At 32.4% G+C, this 16,695-nt stretch overlaps 1 protein-coding gene and 1 long non-coding RNA gene across 10 annotated transcripts in view; one reads left to right on the top strand and one right to left on the bottom strand.

Moving 5' to 3' along the window:
- Positions 1 to 6,254, top strand: part of LOC117173109 — a 30,311-nt gene extending 24,057 nt beyond the window's left edge. The window contains exons 3-4 of the long non-coding RNA XR_004467109.1: positions 5,319 to 5,535; positions 5,610 to 6,254. This is a non-coding gene — a long non-coding RNA (uncharacterized LOC117173109). The remainder of the gene's footprint in view (positions 1 to 5,318; positions 5,536 to 5,609) is intronic.
- Positions 6,255 to 8,469: 2,215 nt separating this feature from the next.
- LOC117172729 (gamma-tubulin complex component 2) overlaps positions 8,470 to 16,695 on the bottom strand; it is a 60,410-nt gene continuing 52,184 nt past the window's right edge. For 7 of the 9 annotated variants that reach the window (XM_033360891.1, XM_033360892.1, XM_033360895.1 and 4 more), the window contains 3 exons: positions 10,417 to 10,494; positions 8,785 to 8,945; positions 8,470 to 8,659 (listed from right to left, as the gene is read on the bottom strand). In XM_033360891.1, coding sequence (XP_033216782.1) covers positions 8,575 to 8,659; positions 8,785 to 8,945; positions 10,417 to 10,494 — 324 coding nt within the window. In that variant the 3' untranslated portion in view covers positions 8,470 to 8,574. The remainder of the gene's footprint in view (positions 8,660 to 8,784; positions 8,946 to 10,416; positions 10,495 to 16,695) is intronic. The other 2 variants (XM_033360893.1, XM_033360894.1) reach the window with 2 other exon arrangements.

Raw genomic sequence — 16,695 nt, 5'->3', positions numbered from 1 at the left:
TTTTAAAGGATTTGAAAACTTTTAAGGTATTTTTAAACTTGTAAGGAATTTTCAAGAGCTTTCAAAAATTTTAAGCGGTTTTAAAGGATTCAAAAATTTTCAAGATATTTTTAGAACATTCCAACGAATTTTCAATTAATTTCAATAATTTCAAGCGATTTTAAAGAATTTTAACGTTTTTTTTCTCATATTTTTTTTTGGTTGATGATTACAATTAGTTGGATAAATTTTTTTTCTGAAAATGTAACTATTTTGTACAAAATTTATTTTCTTTTTGATTAAAAATTATTTTTTTTTTAACCACAAATTTAAATATTCTATGTTTAAATGAAAAGTGATCTTTTTAGTTAAAATGTTTTGTATTTTATTGAATACTCTTCTTTCTTGGTAGAAAATTAATCTTTGTTGTCGAAAATTTAACTATGATTAAATATTAATTTTTTGTTCGGAAAATTAGTCTTCATGGAAAATAAATTTCTTTTGTGCAAGGTTCATGTATTTTATTAGAAATTCCTTTTTTTAGTATACAATTTAGCTTTTTGGATGAAAATGTAATTTTTTGGTTTAAAATTTTACTATTATGTTGAAAACAATTTAAAAATTTTTTTTGTTCAGTTATGCATTTGATTAAAAATTTTTTTGTTGCAGAAAACTAATTGTTTTAGTTGAAAGTTTAACTATTTCTATTAAAATTTATTTAACTATTTATTTAACTATTTATTTCTATTTAATTTATTTAATATCCATATTATGTACACCTGGAAAACATAACCTGAAAATCGACGCATGCATGAAATTAAGAATCACGCAAAAAATCCAAATCGCCAATTTCTTCAATTTCTTTCAAATGGGGACCGAGATATAAATAGAAGACCACCGAAGTCTTCCGAAGCCTTCAGATCGGCAATCATCGTACAGCAGAACACCGAAGTCGAATCGTGCATTTTCGGCTTACATACGAACTCACAGTGGTAATCATGCACCTTCTGTTTTGCGGCTCCCAAACGGTAGGTATGGTGGGGGTAAATTTCATCCACGATCTGGCACTTTTGCCATAAGCTTCTAAATCGGCTCTCAATGTATTTAGGGGAAAATTTTGCAACTTCTATATAATCAAAATCAAAAGAACATAAGCAAATATCGAAAAATAGGCCGTCTAATATTCGTAATCAGTTAAAACCTTACAACTATTAGGAAAGTAAAACTACAACTAGCGCCCCAGAAGCTTAAAGTTCATGATAGGACTATTGAACATCCATCTTTCGTACATGAGAATAGATTAAAATCTGTTAAATATTCATAATTTAAAATTGTATTACTTACTACGAATGATTGTTTTAGGGATTCCATTATGAATAATAACTAAATGGAATATATGTTATTTTACAGTAAATCAGTAACAGAGCTATGAAAGTGAAACAGAACTATAAAGTATAGAAAAGATTTATTTGTTTTAGAATATCTTTAATTCGAAAAAAGAGTAGATATAATACAAATGATTAGATAGTATTTAAAAAATATTGTTGTAAAAATAATTGTTTACACAATTGAAAAATCGTACGTATAGTCTTTATACACTATGCAATCAGAAAAATAATTATGCCCTACCGAAAAGAATCTTTGAGTATATACCAAAAATTCTTTAGGTCAAAGAATCTCAAAGAAATTCTCCGCAGGCACTCAGGTAGATATTTTTAAAGGTCCAGAAAGCTCGTTTAAATGGTCTGAAGGCTTTAAAATATCCTTTCCGAAATTGAAATAAGAATACGATCATAAATAACGAGCAGAGAGGCTATCTCAATAGAGTAGCCGACACTCAAGGGTGTTTTGTTAAGTTTTCGGATCAAAATTTAGAAGTAGATTTTTTTAAATTTCATAGTTAACAGCCTAAAACATAATAATTCGGAATCTATGGGTTTCAATACTTCAGATATCTAACTTTTTTTTTAATTCTTAAAATTGGAATTATTAGAACGTTTCTCGTAAATGGAATGAGATACGCCAAAAAAGACAACATTTTTGAATTCAACTAGAAAATTGTATATCAGTATATAAGTTATAATTATAAATAAGTATAATGAGAAAATTCATCAATTAAAAAAAAGTGTTAATAATTTGAAGAGAAATTTGAAAAGGGAGAGCGGATTAGCCACGACGAATTACTATAAATAACTCTGCCCGCCCAGTACGTGACGAATACAAAAGGAACATTATATTACCGTCGCACCACTCTTAAAACGACCGCTAAAAGGATCTTGAAAAGGACCCAAATATCTCAAACTATCTCCGAGACTATTTTGTTTCAAATCAACTTTATTTATAGACTCAAATGGGTCAAGCTATTTCGCTAAAGAAAACTCAAAGATTTCTTTCGGTAGGGTGTGTTCTATTTTATTTAACTTTTCTAGTAATCGAAAAATAACTGCTTGAGCAAATAAAAATTGTCTGAACAAATAGAAATTTGTTAAACATTAGAAGATATGTATCGAAATTATGTAATTATTCAACAAAAAGTAGCGTAGGATACCAATGTAAAAAAATGGACATCTCTGGCTCAATTTTTAGAAAATTTGAAAATAAACTATAAATTGTTTAAACAATTCAATCATGTCTTTAAACAAATTTACTACGCCAAAAAATGGCAAAATATTCCATTGAAATCAGAAAATACGATTATTTTTTACATTTTTGCGAATAAATAATTGCTTAAATAATTTACACTTGTTTAAATAATTAATAATTGTTTAAAAAGTCACGATAAATATTCAAATTCTCCACTAGTCATTATCTATATGAAAAAGACGAAGGAAATTGCTCAATAGTAATTACACGTAAAAATGTTGTTTAAATTAAAATTAAAATTATTTCTTGAAAAGAAGATCCTACTCCATCTTCACTCCATTATTTTCCATCTAGTCTTATTAAGACGTTAAGCATTTCCTGTTATTGAAGATTTTTAACTTGATCGATATTGTGTAGATTCTTCTGCCTTCATGGTAAAGTACAATCTCTGATGAAATAGCAGATAAATTAAAAATTTTTTTTAAAATGTTGTTTTTTATGTTTGGGTCATATTTGGGGCGCTGCGGGGAGTGAGTTCATATTGAACTTCATAGTTCGCACTTCATATTGAAAAAAGCTGTTTAAAATGCTGTCAACAATTATCTAGAAGAATATTGTAAAATACAAGAAACTGTAATATGAGCATTTTGATCGCTAGAAAGTTAAAAATTTGAACATTTTTTATAGTGAATTAAAGCTGATCAAACTAATTTCATTGTATTAATGACGCCAAGAACAACATACTTTTTTTTCTCTATATTCCGACGGTGCATTAGGAGAGAAATGCAAATTCTGAAATTTTTGCAAAAAATAAACAATAATATTTATGTCTGGTAATGACGGGTACATTTTCTTTTTTGCATTTTGTACAGAAAAATATTTTCAAAGATAATTTTGTATAAAAATAAAAACCCAAATACACGATACACTAGCCATCCAACAAGGCGACCTCCGACAAGACGACCCACTCAACATAACGACGGGCGATCGCTCAACGAAAGGACGGCGGAGGCCGTACCTCTATCCCCTCCACTTTCTTCTCTGCAACGCATGCGATCTAATGTTTCACTTAACACATAAGTTCGTTCTACACCGTACATGCTCTCAGCGCAGAATAGTGGGTCCCGTCACGCCGTAGTCTTGCTAGACGGTGAAAATCCCGCATTCGTCGTCTTATTGGACGGCTAATGTACTTCGATGACTCAATATATTCTTCAATATTTCCTAAAATTTTATATCTGCATTTCTCTCTTCAGAAATATGAACTTTGGTTTTAATTGATTACCTAAAACTATAGATAATAATTAAAATATTAAAATAAAAATATATTATTTGAAAATTTCAAGTGAGCCTGATATTAAATTTTTTTCAATTCTTCAAATATTCAAAACTGTATGTTTCTATAATTATTTAATTATAATTCATTTATTTCTGCGAAGTGCTAATTATTATTAATGCGTTGAACCAAAAGTTCATTTATATTTTCTTGATAAATTTAAACTATAAAGCATCACTTTATTTATATAAGGCATGCTAACATACACTATAATCTATACAGAAAGTGGTGACAATGACTAACTACTATTTCTCCCTCTTCGCTCTTTTTCCTTCGTTCTATAACTGTATTGATCCGAAAACACTGATTTTTAGAAACTCACGAAATTTCAACATACGATGATGCCCCAGTTCAGATAATTATTCAAACAATATTTTTATACATGAGAAGCGTAAATAGTTAATAATATGATTAACATGGCAGTTGTTAGCTTTTATAAAAATGTCTTTTGAATTAACTTTTTTGGCATTCTAATTGGTAAATAACTCTTAGATATAATTTTCAATTTATTCAGTTTTAGCATTAAACAATGTTTAATTATCATTGAAGAGTGTCCATAAAAATTGGGTATCACATGACAAAAATTTAATTAACGGAAAAATTTTTAGAATTATAATAATACGCAAATATTCGTCGAGGCGCCGGGGTGACGCCACTTTTGTTCAAGAAAGACTTAAATTTTAAAAGTATGTAACAGTTTAACGGCTTTTAATTACTAATTTATCAACTGAAAAGTGTTAAGAGCTTCCATTTTATACGCGTACATTATTGAGCTTTTGAAGTAAAAATGTTTTAAGCTTTAATTTAAAAAGTTTAGAATTTAAAAGTATTCCACTTTGAGTGTTTTAATTTAAAGTTGAGTTTTTATAATTTCAAGTTACAAAATTTGTGTCTTCTAGAGTTTGAATCTGTGAATATCAGTGACTATGACCAAAACATTCTTAATTGTTCAATTTTTATTTGCAATCGAAAATTTGTATTTTGTTTAACCTAGCATGATAAATATTAAGAAAATCGCAAATATGTCATTTGAAATGACATGTATGGCGTTGAATCTATTACTATATGCTGGTAAAAAACTTCAAAAGTGAGGTTCCTTGTTGTTTAAAAAAGGGTTAATTAATTGGTGAATTCCTTTAAAAATAATTTTATTTTTTGTGCATTTTTGCAAACAAAATTTCTAGCAAGGCAGCACATGAATTTTATGCAGTTTTTTCCGCAGAACTATTTTTTTTGTACCGACCGTGAGGCTTTCAGGTATAAAGTGTCAGTGCACAAAAATTATTCAAATAATTAACTGTTATTATCCATTAATAAAGTATCAAAACAAAGAGTCATTGAAAATGCCTTTTTAGTTAAGTATGCTAAGAAAATAGAGTCTGAGCTTGGAAAAATGGTTAAGATGCGTAATTATTTATAGTATAGCAAAGTAGTCGAGGACCACTTAAATTTAAATGAGCGGAGTTCGTATGCGGCCACCTTAATGGTACGGCGAGCGGAATTCAGGAAGAAAAAATAGAGGGCCCGAAAGCTTGCAGTTAAAATCCTGGCCATGAGCGGAATTCGTGTGCACTGGACTCTTGCACAATACCCGGATTCCCGAGAGTTTCACTGGGAATGGTATTTGGAAACGGAAGGTAGGCATTTACGACAATTAAACACTTACTCACGAAAGTACCAATTTTTTCATGTCCTTATTTCCAAATTTCAGTCCAATTTGAAACGGAGGCCAGTAATGCAGGCTTAGGAACCATAATAACTCAAACAATAAACTATGAGAATGATGTGGTAGCGTTTGCAAGCAGAGGGTTAGATGGAGCATGCCACTTTTAGAATATGATATAGTTTATTGAAAAGAAGGTTTAGATCACGTTCCCATTTTCTAACAGAGGACCCCAGAGGAAAGGCATGGTCTTGTCAAGCTTGCAGGTACTGCTCTGACTAAGAGCGTGCCGACCACTGATCTAGAAGCAAGGAGTCCAGTATAGATACAACTCAAGCAGCCGACGCGTCCGAAGCCAGAACGACCACCTCCAGATGGACAGAAGTAGAAGTTCACGGTCATCTCTTTCATATATCAAACTGTTGACGTAGAGTATTCACAAAGAAAGGTTAATGTATAATCCTTGTATTTCACAGTACTGCCTTTCCTCAACAAAATAAAAACACTACTTTGTGATCAGAAAAATTGTAATAGACGATATACCTCTATTCCACAGTATTAAAGGAATAAAACTGCAAAGCACACATATAATCACGCGTATTAGATAACCGACGTGAGATAAGCATATTTTTACGCTGGCATACACCAAACATAGGGATAAAACCGGTATAGAAGGACATAACTGACAAAACTGACGCTACTTTTAACTCATCCTACGTCTTTCTTCCTTTATTCTATACGACAATGATTTCCCCCGTCAAAATTCAATCCCGGTCTAGAGGACAATCTCCCACGTACATAGCACGATATTATTTATTAAGTTGGACCCCATATAGCAATTGAGATGGGAGGAGCCAGATAATTAAACAAGTAGCAAAAAATACAGCAGCTTGGACTTGTGCATCTGTTTAATTTGTACGGCAGAGCATTTATATCAAAGTTATTGATATATAGTATTTTGTTAGGTCTGCGCTATGTTGAAGATATTGTAATTTACTTCTCATTACACTATTTTCATTCAGTTTTTTACTTATTTTATACAACACAAATAATAATACTTACACTTTAAATATGCTATCTGATGAGGGAATCGATTCGATTCTGGAAATTCATATAACATCTTCAATAAAATTATCTAGATGAAGTCGCAAAAAAAGTTTTTCCTTTTTAATACCATTATTATTTCCCGGATGTAAGATCAAATCAATGTTCACCAGCTAACAAGATTATCTCTGTATCGCGCCTATCGTGTAACTGAGTATTGCAATCAATGCCTGCAAATTCTAATAAATTAATTATCAACGAACCAAAAACCAATTAAATCCTCAGTTAGTTGCAGGTAAGCTGTGATTTATGATCTAAAACGTGGATGTCCAAACGAGCCATTCAAAAGATTCTTTTCCACAATTGACCTATTAAATTTAAACTCTTGCATATTTCTCATTCATGACTTTTACACACATTTCTATTTCGTTTGATGAATAACCATTCAACTTGTGAAATTATAAATTTTAAACTCCTGCATTGTATATTTATTTATCTTGTATTTAGTGGTTATCCTCATCTCAATCTTTTAGTTCTTTAAAATACATTCTAAAACGAGGAAATATCTTTGAATAAATAAATTATTAGGTGTAGAAATATCTTTCGGGACATAATACTATAGTAATGTCTGAGATGCTGAATTCTTTCTTACTAAGATTCGCCATGTCCCTTTATTCTTCTCGTTACGCAATTAAAGCTTAATCTATAAATAATATTCTCTTGCAACGATAATTCCGATAATTGGTGTCCAAATAAACTGTTATTATATTAGTTAAAATTCGGTTTCTCAACTTACTTTTTATTGACCTTTTCCTAATTCCACACTCAATTAAGCATGAATGGGAGAGTGATTTCCTGCTGGCACTGATGTGCTCATGAAAATAATTATGGCATTTTGAAAATTGCAAAGTTCATTTTCTATTCAGACTCTCGAGAAAAAATCATATCATTTAAACGCTTCGACTTACTATTTTGTGGGATATAAAATAACTAGAACAAGTCAATTTTCCTTTCATACAAAAAATTTTTTAAATATAACTGTTCTAATCGTGTCTATGAAAGTATTAAATGTCCTTGGCTTGTTTATTCACAAATAACACATTCTTTATAAAAATCGTAAATAAAATTCGTCATCTTTGTGACTGAGGAACAGACTAAATTACACTTTAATAATAATTGAAAGAAATGTAAAAAAAGTTAACCACATTTATATTTATTATATATTTTTTTAAATTACTCAGAGCAAGGCAAATTTGGACAGATTTTAACCATTCTAGTTCACCCCGATCATTTTTATGTCCCAAACTATAAATTTAAATTTTAAATAGATCCAATAACACAGAAAAATGTGTATGAATGTATAATGAAAATAATTTGAATTTCAGTAAAAAAAATATTAAAAAGATTTTTCCGCTAAGAATTTTCAAATTATATGAGTCTGCCCCACAAATTTTGCGTGGGGTAAATCGTCTATGGTTTTTTAGGACAAAAGCTAAAAAAACTATTCAAAGCTAGACTTCAAGAAAAAAATATTGTAGCTAATTCGAGAAAAATCTTTGTCGAAAATCTTCCGTTTTAATGTTCTTAACTTTTTGGCAATACCATTAAAGTATTATAATCCAATCGTGAGCATCGAAGTGACAAAATAGGACTTATTGTTCGACAGAATTATGAAAAGATGGCACAATTGCCTAGTTTTTAATTAGTTATGTTTGTCAATTAAATGAAATATAAAAACTTTTATAAAAATAGAGAGCTTTATTATTGATTTCAAATCGTAGATTTCAAATTCTTTATGTCAATAAATATGTAAATAAATATCAATAAATATCAACGGTCGAAGAAAGGATTGATTTGTTTCATCAAATCATTTTACAGCTTTATTATTATTCTTTTAAGTTGAGGTTTTAAATTAAAAAGTTAAAACCAAACGTTTTCTTTCTGTTAACAAAAAAATTATGTTATTTCATTACCCGGATACATCATTCAAAGGATTTCTCTTTCTTGCTTCACGTAGCGCTATTTTTTGCACGTAGAACTGGTTGAAGTCCAATCTGCACATGAAATTTGCAGTTTAAAATAAAAATTAAATAAAGATTTTACAGGTAACTTTTGCTCTGCTTTAATCATGAAAGCATTTCCATAATATTATTAACACAAAAAAAGTTTTATAACTTACCGGCACAAAACGTTGCGCAATTTCTCGTTATTATTATCGCAACCAATGTCGCAAATCCTCTCCAAAAGTCGCATCAAGACCTCAGTAAATTTATTGTCAAGAAAAACAATCTTTTCTTCAAAACTTGTTCCATAAGCGCTCGAAGAAATGCTGACGTCGATCTGTTAAAAAATACATTATTTTTAGTGTTATGATTATATATTTAAACATAAAGCAATTTCACCAAGGAAAGCTCACAAATTCATTAAATGCGACATGAACTAAACAAATTTAATTTATTATATGTATACATGGATGTGTAAATTATGTTTCCCAGCGACACCAGTTACGACATTAAAAGTCACATTTACTGATTTTGGTTTAAAATCCTAATATCTGAATAAAACATTTCGGTTTCGTCGTTATTCTACACACAACGATGAAGAACTTCTCTCCAATTAGTGGGTAATTAAAGACTTTTTCGCCAGTAAATTTTAATTTTATAGTATAATTTTAAATATGTTTGATAGTTCGAGCAAAAACGAAAATAATTTGTTTTAAGGCTTATGTTGTGGTTTCATTGCTACTTTAAATGTGAATGATATTAGACACCCCAAAATTATGATGTTGCATCTAAGGTCTTTCTACACGTAGAGCAAACTCGAAGTATAATTGCAAGTTGAGCTATTTCTATTAAAGTTCTTATTTTGAACATGCAAAAATGGTACAATAATTGTGCAATATTTGCATCAACACATATCGTTTTAGAGCGTCAAGTCTTTATACTGCCAAAGAATAAAGCGCGTGACAATACTACTCGAGCGAATTATTTTGAAGCTATATCGCCATACAATAAACATATAAGTGGCCGGACTACGAGTTCAAGAAACTCTTGTGATTTCAGTATGGGATTGTTGCAAAGAAGGTTTTATGCTCATCTTACTTTCGAAACAACAAGTAGCCAGTAGGCGTGGCATAAGCCATTCGTTATCAGAATCCCGTACTGAAATCGCAAAGATTTCTTGGAACCGTATAAGATATATCCGTCTTTAAGATGCAGGAATTTTAGCTAGGATAAAAAGAAAAAATCTGTTAGAAACGCATGAAAAGGGCTCATGATATTATATTCATATTTTATATCTCCGTGTACCACGCACTTCTTACAAGGTTTCGAATGTGTTTCTACGGTACTTGGCTTTTTCTCTAGGAGTAGCTAAAGTTGATCCATTTATACTAAATTCATCCACATAACTGCACTATGTTAAAAATGCATGCTGAAATTAAATAAGAAGGTAAAAAATTAAAATGTGAAAATAATAAGCCCTGAAAAAGTCTAAGAAATGCACAAGAGATGTATAAAATCTGCCAAATATAATATTTCTTTAGTTACTGGTGTCCATTGAATTTTATACAAAATAATGAGCCATTTAATCCTGAATGTAATTACTCAATCAACTACACATTTTGGAACAATCTTCTAAAGAAGTAAATAACTTCTATCACATGCCGAATCTTAATTATCAAAAAATCATCTGGTGACTGAAAGATGCAATGATGATAGATTCGAAGATATAAGAAGCAAGCCTGATTCATCTAAAGAATTGAACACTCTAAATTCGACAATAGTGAATTATGTTTTTGAAAGGAGTGTACCTCAGGCTCAGAGGCGTCGTCTTGGTTGTCATCGATCATCGAAGTCAATTCCGCATCGACGAAGTAGCGGCCCATATGCTTAGCAAGATATTAAAATTGAAAGAAAAATTATCCTCAAAAGTGATTAAGAATACGATGATGATATTATGTTTCTTTGATACTTCAGCAAAACATAAGTTTTTCTGCTATAAAATTCTTATTCTACTTAATTTACTATTCAATTTAAGTTTATTTAATTCTATCCTTCTATTGACTATGTGCAAGTCACAAATGGAAATTTAGAAATAACTGGTAGTACTCAAGGCGGCTACTGCAGAACTAACGGTTACATATATGTTTTGTATGGGAGGAGATAGGCACGTAAACAAATTAAATGATTAAAATTGTGTTTCAAAATTGGACTTAAAAATTGGTTCTGGATAATTTCTTGTAAACTCATATAATTTGGAGCTCAGTGCATAATTACAAAATAGGTTTTGAAATCAATACTTGCATTTATAGGTACTGGACTTCTTTTGCCAGTCACACGCAACCTAATTTATCCAATTTAGTATTGCTTTTGCTTAAAATCATATATATCTTAAAGAACGTTTTTTCATTAGTTAACCTCCTTATTTGAATAATAGTCTATTTATGCAATAACTTTTTCTCGTTATAGATTCTTTCCAGGAATATTTTCTTTGATACATATCAGATAAAGCAATAATATCATTCAACAAGCTAGGTTATTTCGTTTCAGTGACACATATTTTGCTTTACGAAAATTGTACAGGGTACACATTAAGAATAGGTATAAGGAGACCAAAGTAGTGTAATTGAAAATGAGAATTTTTTTTCGTACGAAAATGGTTACATGCCGCCTATGTTGACATTTTGCATTATTTACCTATGCAATGTGAATTTGATTTACATAGAGGGATAAAAGGTTATATACATAAGAGAAAATTTAAATATTTATAATGATTTTATTTATCGTGAAATTTCTGTGATTGAAGAGTGTTTGATTGAAGTGTGTGTAATTGAAGTGATCATGCAATGGACGAAGTAGGTACTATAGAATTATTGCACAAACGCATCAACATATAACCTTCGCGGTACAAAGGTTTGAATTTGAATAGAGAATAATTAAGATTTGTGGATTTCAACGTAAAAGTCTGAATTATTGTATTTTATAAATAAGGAATATTGCAAGATAAGGGAAATTCCTATCATGCTGGGGTGCAATGCTAACTTCCACCATATTTTGTGGGACAGCACGGACATTTACTTAAGAGGTAATGATCTAATCGAATACCTAATCACCACTAATTTAAATGTCCTTAACACGGGGAACACGCCGGCGTTTCGTAACTCTGTCTGAGAGGAAGTCATTGACATCACTCTCTGTACCGGTAGTTTTAGAGAAATCAAGAAGTGGAAAGCCTCAGATAAACTCACCCTCTCAGATCACTCACAGAGAGAGTTCGAGTTTTCATGGAAGTCATCAAATCTAGTAGTAGTAGATGAAAAGCTTCATCTGCTCACGAGTCAGGGCGGCCACGTTATAGGCTATTCGGACGATATACTGGTTATCGTGTGCTGCCAGAATCTGGATACGCTCTTCGGAGTAATGCAGCAAGCACTGAGGATAGTAGATTCGTGGTGCAAGAAAACTGGAATATCGGTCAATCCGAGTAATACGGATGCGGTCGTATTCACCAGAAGGTATAAATGGGGAACCACTAGTATATTGAGACTGGGAGGACAACAACTGGAAATCAAAGGAGCTAAATATCTAGGATTCATTCTGAATAAAAAGCTGTCATGGAAAGGGCATCTGAAAAAAAATACAAGAAGCTAGTAGTGACTCTATGGCTCTGTTGGAGAGCCATAGGAAAAAGCTAGGGCTTGAAACCGGAGACTCTTATGTGGATCTATACAGCGATCTTGCGACCCAGGTTAACCTATGAGGCGATAGTCTGGTGGAGCTGGGTCGAACTGTCCACTGTGAAGTATCGACTGGAAAGGATCAAGGAACTGATTCTTCGAGGCATCACGGGTGCCTCGAAGTCGACACTCACGACGGTTCTGGGGCCACTAATAAGTTTGGAGCCCCTCCATCTCACCATCAAGTCCGTGGCCGCGAAGGCGGCCTTGAGATTAAATATTGTAAACAATAGTAGTATCAGACAGTAGTGTGTATACCCGTCGATATCACGAGGAGGCCGATACTGAGCAGGCTCTGGGACAAAATATCCACTTGCCACTACCTCTTCGACAAGAAGTATCGTGTTAGACAATCCACGAAAGATGAATGGACTAACTAACAAGGAGAACGCAGGATCTGGTGAATATCTTAAACGGAATCGTTTTTTGTTAAGTCAATACACAGGACTTTGGTTCCCTTATGTCAATTCTCTATGAGGGTAAGTACAACAGAAAGCTATATTGTATTTCCTTTTTCACAACTTCAGGGTTAAATCAGCGCGAGCATGCATGCGATAAACAGTGAGTTTGGTCCGCTACGAATCACACGACACAGCGTCCAACGCAAAAAACTTGAAACTAAATGCAAATAGAAAGAAAATAGAAAAGAAATCAAAAAGCGATAACTCTTCGAGAAAAAAAAATTGTTGATAAAACTATAACATATGAGACGCTTTTTTTAATTGCGAAGTTTTAAAAATCAGTGAGAGGTTTCTTTCTGTTTTGTAAATTCGACGTGAAATTCACCATTCATAAGATGTGTTCGTGACTTCATATTTATAACTTACTAAAAAAAAAAAAGAAAGTACATCGAAATCCATTACATATGGATTTTTCCCACTGCCCATAGATAATACTTTGCGAGACATTAACATTTTAGGCGTCGGATACAAAAAAGAGATATATAATTATTTGGCGTATGATGAAATCACACGAGCAGGCCATTTCCTGTGCGCACATGTATCGCGCGATATTTTTTTGCAACAACTGTACGAGAAAGTTGCAGCCTAAAGGCTGCTGTGAAAAAAGTGACAAGAGCCAGAAGCTTTTGATCTTCGATCACAACGCACGTGTTCATCTCCCATATGTGAACTACGAAAAACTTCAAAACGCGAGTCATCACACCACTGTCTCCGCGGAGCCAGTTTGCGGACTTGTATAAAGGACTCTGAGGTGCGAAAAGTTCTTTATCTCTAAGGTGCTCATGCGCGAATATTATTCTCACGAAACTTCGGATATAATGCGTTACTTTGAGCAACATTTAGAAGCATGGAAAGTCCAAATTTCAAGGTGGGTGTTGCAACAAATTTATTTTAATCTAAGTTGTCTACATTAAAAGAAAAATTTCAATTTTCGAGGAAGCAAATGTATTCATTTCCTATAGTAAGGGGTCATTCACAAAACACGTGATACGTTTAGGGGAGAGTGGGGGTCTGCCGAAGTATCATTCTCTATGTTAAGACCAATGAAGAAAGTATCACGTAGGGGGGGGGGGGGGGGGGGGGTCAGAAGTTCCTGAAAAATATATCACGTATTTTATAAATGGCCCCTTCGAGAGTGTGATTTCATTTTTTTCTTTTAGAATTAACTTTTCTTTAAAATTTACCTCTGATCTACCTCTCCTGTTCACTCTCTTTCTACTCTTCTCCCTTCCAACACCCTCCCATATGCAGTGCCCCTCTTTTACTATCAAACTGTCAACTTTCAAAACTAACCTCACTTTCCCATTTTCCTGACTTATACTCTTATTTGATACTATTGATCCCCAATTATTTATTGAAGATAATTCTCTTTATCTTACTTCCATTTTTACACCCTTTATTTTATCCAAAATCACATACACTCATTGAATTTATCCCTCAGCACTCTGTACGCACATGCACACACCACGAAGGAACACATGTAACAATTGTGAAAGGTAATATTAATTAGAAGCTTAAATTAAAAATGGAAACATTACTTCTGAAAAAGTTCGATCGCCTGCTTCAGTCGTACCACTACAAAATTTCAAGAATAAAATACTTCTCCGAAAGAACGTCTTTTTCGAACAAGCTGCGAACCAACTCCGTCTCCAAGCAGGTTTATAACCAACATCTTTTTCAAGCAAACTTCGAACCATCACCTTCTTCAAGCAGATTCGGCACGAACACCTTATTCCAATGAGGCGAATGACATCGTAAAAACCCCCCTGTTATTTATATGAGGAAAACTTAGTAAAACCTTTAAAATAATACAACTGTATGCCGGTGCATGAAAATTGGCAATAAACTCATGGGTCTAAATTTCAGTTTTTTTTTTTTAATATTTACGTAGAAAATAATTTAACACTATAAGTTTACTGGGAAATTAGTTTTTATTTTCCAAGTACCATTTAATTCAATAGTAAATTAAAAAGTTATTATATTTCATTTGATACTAATATCGATAATACAAACAATTATCAATTTTATTATTTCACTAAATCGTCCTTAAAAAACAAAAACATTTCTTAATACACTTATGGTGAAAAATAAGTTCTTAGGAAGATATTTCAAAAAAAAATTAGTCCCATGCATTTTGTACCTGTTATTACAGCGTCGAACGACCATCTTGTCAAACCTTCCTTAGAGAGGTCATTTTGATGGTGTTATTCAGTTGTCGCCATTCAAATAAAATGGAAAGTTTCAAATCCAATGCACGAGTTCTAATTTTCAACCGATTTTTATTTTAATTTTAATACTGCAAAATCATTTTCTTGTCAAATGTCACCGACTAAGAGATAGGTGAACTAACATTTTAAAAATTATTGTGAAATAATTACCCTAACGCTCGCAGTACTAGGTCGCGGCACGGCATTTTTACACGAGGAATAAATCCATAAGAATCATCAGGTCACGATCGAGCAATTGAATAAATTCGTCGAATTCATTAGATTTAATGAATTCAATGAATTCATACAATTCAAGGAATGCAAGGAATTTATGGGATCTAAGGAATTCTAAGAATTCATTCCAATTAAAAATTCTACCAAAGTTTCACATTTAACTTACGTCCTGAGACACACACATTTGTTTCTTTACTTCTACTTAGGATACTATATTCGTTACAGTTTTATTTTCAATTAAATCGGCATTTTATGACCCTGTCTACCCCTAAACACCACCAACTCAATTTTTTGATTATCCACCTACTCATTTGGATAGCGACCGTCACATCTCATATATGGTGTGTTCTCTTGCTCACCAAGCAATAGCATTTATTCGTATCACGTACACTACCGTCAAAAATAGTCTATTGGACTATATGGATCATTGCTTAAAAATGTAGGCTGTTATCATGATAAATTTAATATATAACTTAGGTACAAATGACCCAGTACAAAGGACCCCGCACAAAATATGAATAAAAGGCTTTTCGATCAAATTCGCTGTGACTTTAAGGAATAATTCTTGATGTGATGCTAATCAAAATTTGTTATAGGCATAACCCCCAAAAATCAAGTGTTCAGGTATTAGAAGCTCCAGAAGGTAGTAGTGTGTCATTCTCGTGTTTGTAGTGACCGAAACCTACAAGTATATACTTGTCCGCATCTGCAGTGTTATTTGTGTTTGATTAGGTATGAAAAAGAGAAATCATGTGCGCATGTGCCTTGAGTATGTTTGAGAGAGGGGTGTATCTGTTCTGTGTGAAGGGTGTGAAAATAGTTCGTGTTTTGTGTGAGGATGAGTCAGATAGAGCAACCGTATGTGAAAGGGGTAAGTAACGGTGTAGTAGAGTGAGTAGGGGGAAGGTCATGTGTGTAAATGTGTGTGTGTTTGGGTGCAAGTGTTTGTATGAACAGAGGAAGTTAGTGGATATGATTGACTATGTTGGACGATATTGTTATGTGGAAGGATCAGGGGGTTAGTATGTTGTTGCAATGGCGCTGTAGAAAGCGATTAACACACTGTATGTTAAATTTTAAGATGATTGGTGTATTTTGCATGACTGGGTACGTGAAAGTGTATGTATAATGGGAATACTCGATTAGTGTAATAATGAGTATGGTTAAAGTGTGTAACGTGTAAGTGCGGAAAGGGGATGCGGTTTTCATTGACTGTCAGAGGATTAACATTAAAGGTGCTATTCATAGGCGTAAATATTTTGTATGCTTACTCTTATTGACTTCTAACACAAAATTAAGACTCACACGTGTTCAGGTACACATATCACATATTATATAACACAAAAGTAATCACCCCTATGCCCTTACTTCAACCTACACTTTTCAATTCACTCATCAACGCCCTCTCGTTCTACTGAGACTTCTACTTGCTCAACCATTTAATACACCCC

The sequence above is a fragment of the Belonocnema kinseyi genome, chromosome 5 (assembly GCF_010883055.1).
Source record: "Belonocnema kinseyi isolate 2016_QV_RU_SX_M_011 chromosome 5, B_treatae_v1, whole genome shotgun sequence".
In the NCBI taxonomy this organism is placed as follows: domain Eukaryota; kingdom Metazoa; phylum Arthropoda; class Insecta; order Hymenoptera; family Cynipidae; genus Belonocnema; species Belonocnema kinseyi.
This window is presented reverse-complemented; position numbering and strand designations above follow the sequence as displayed.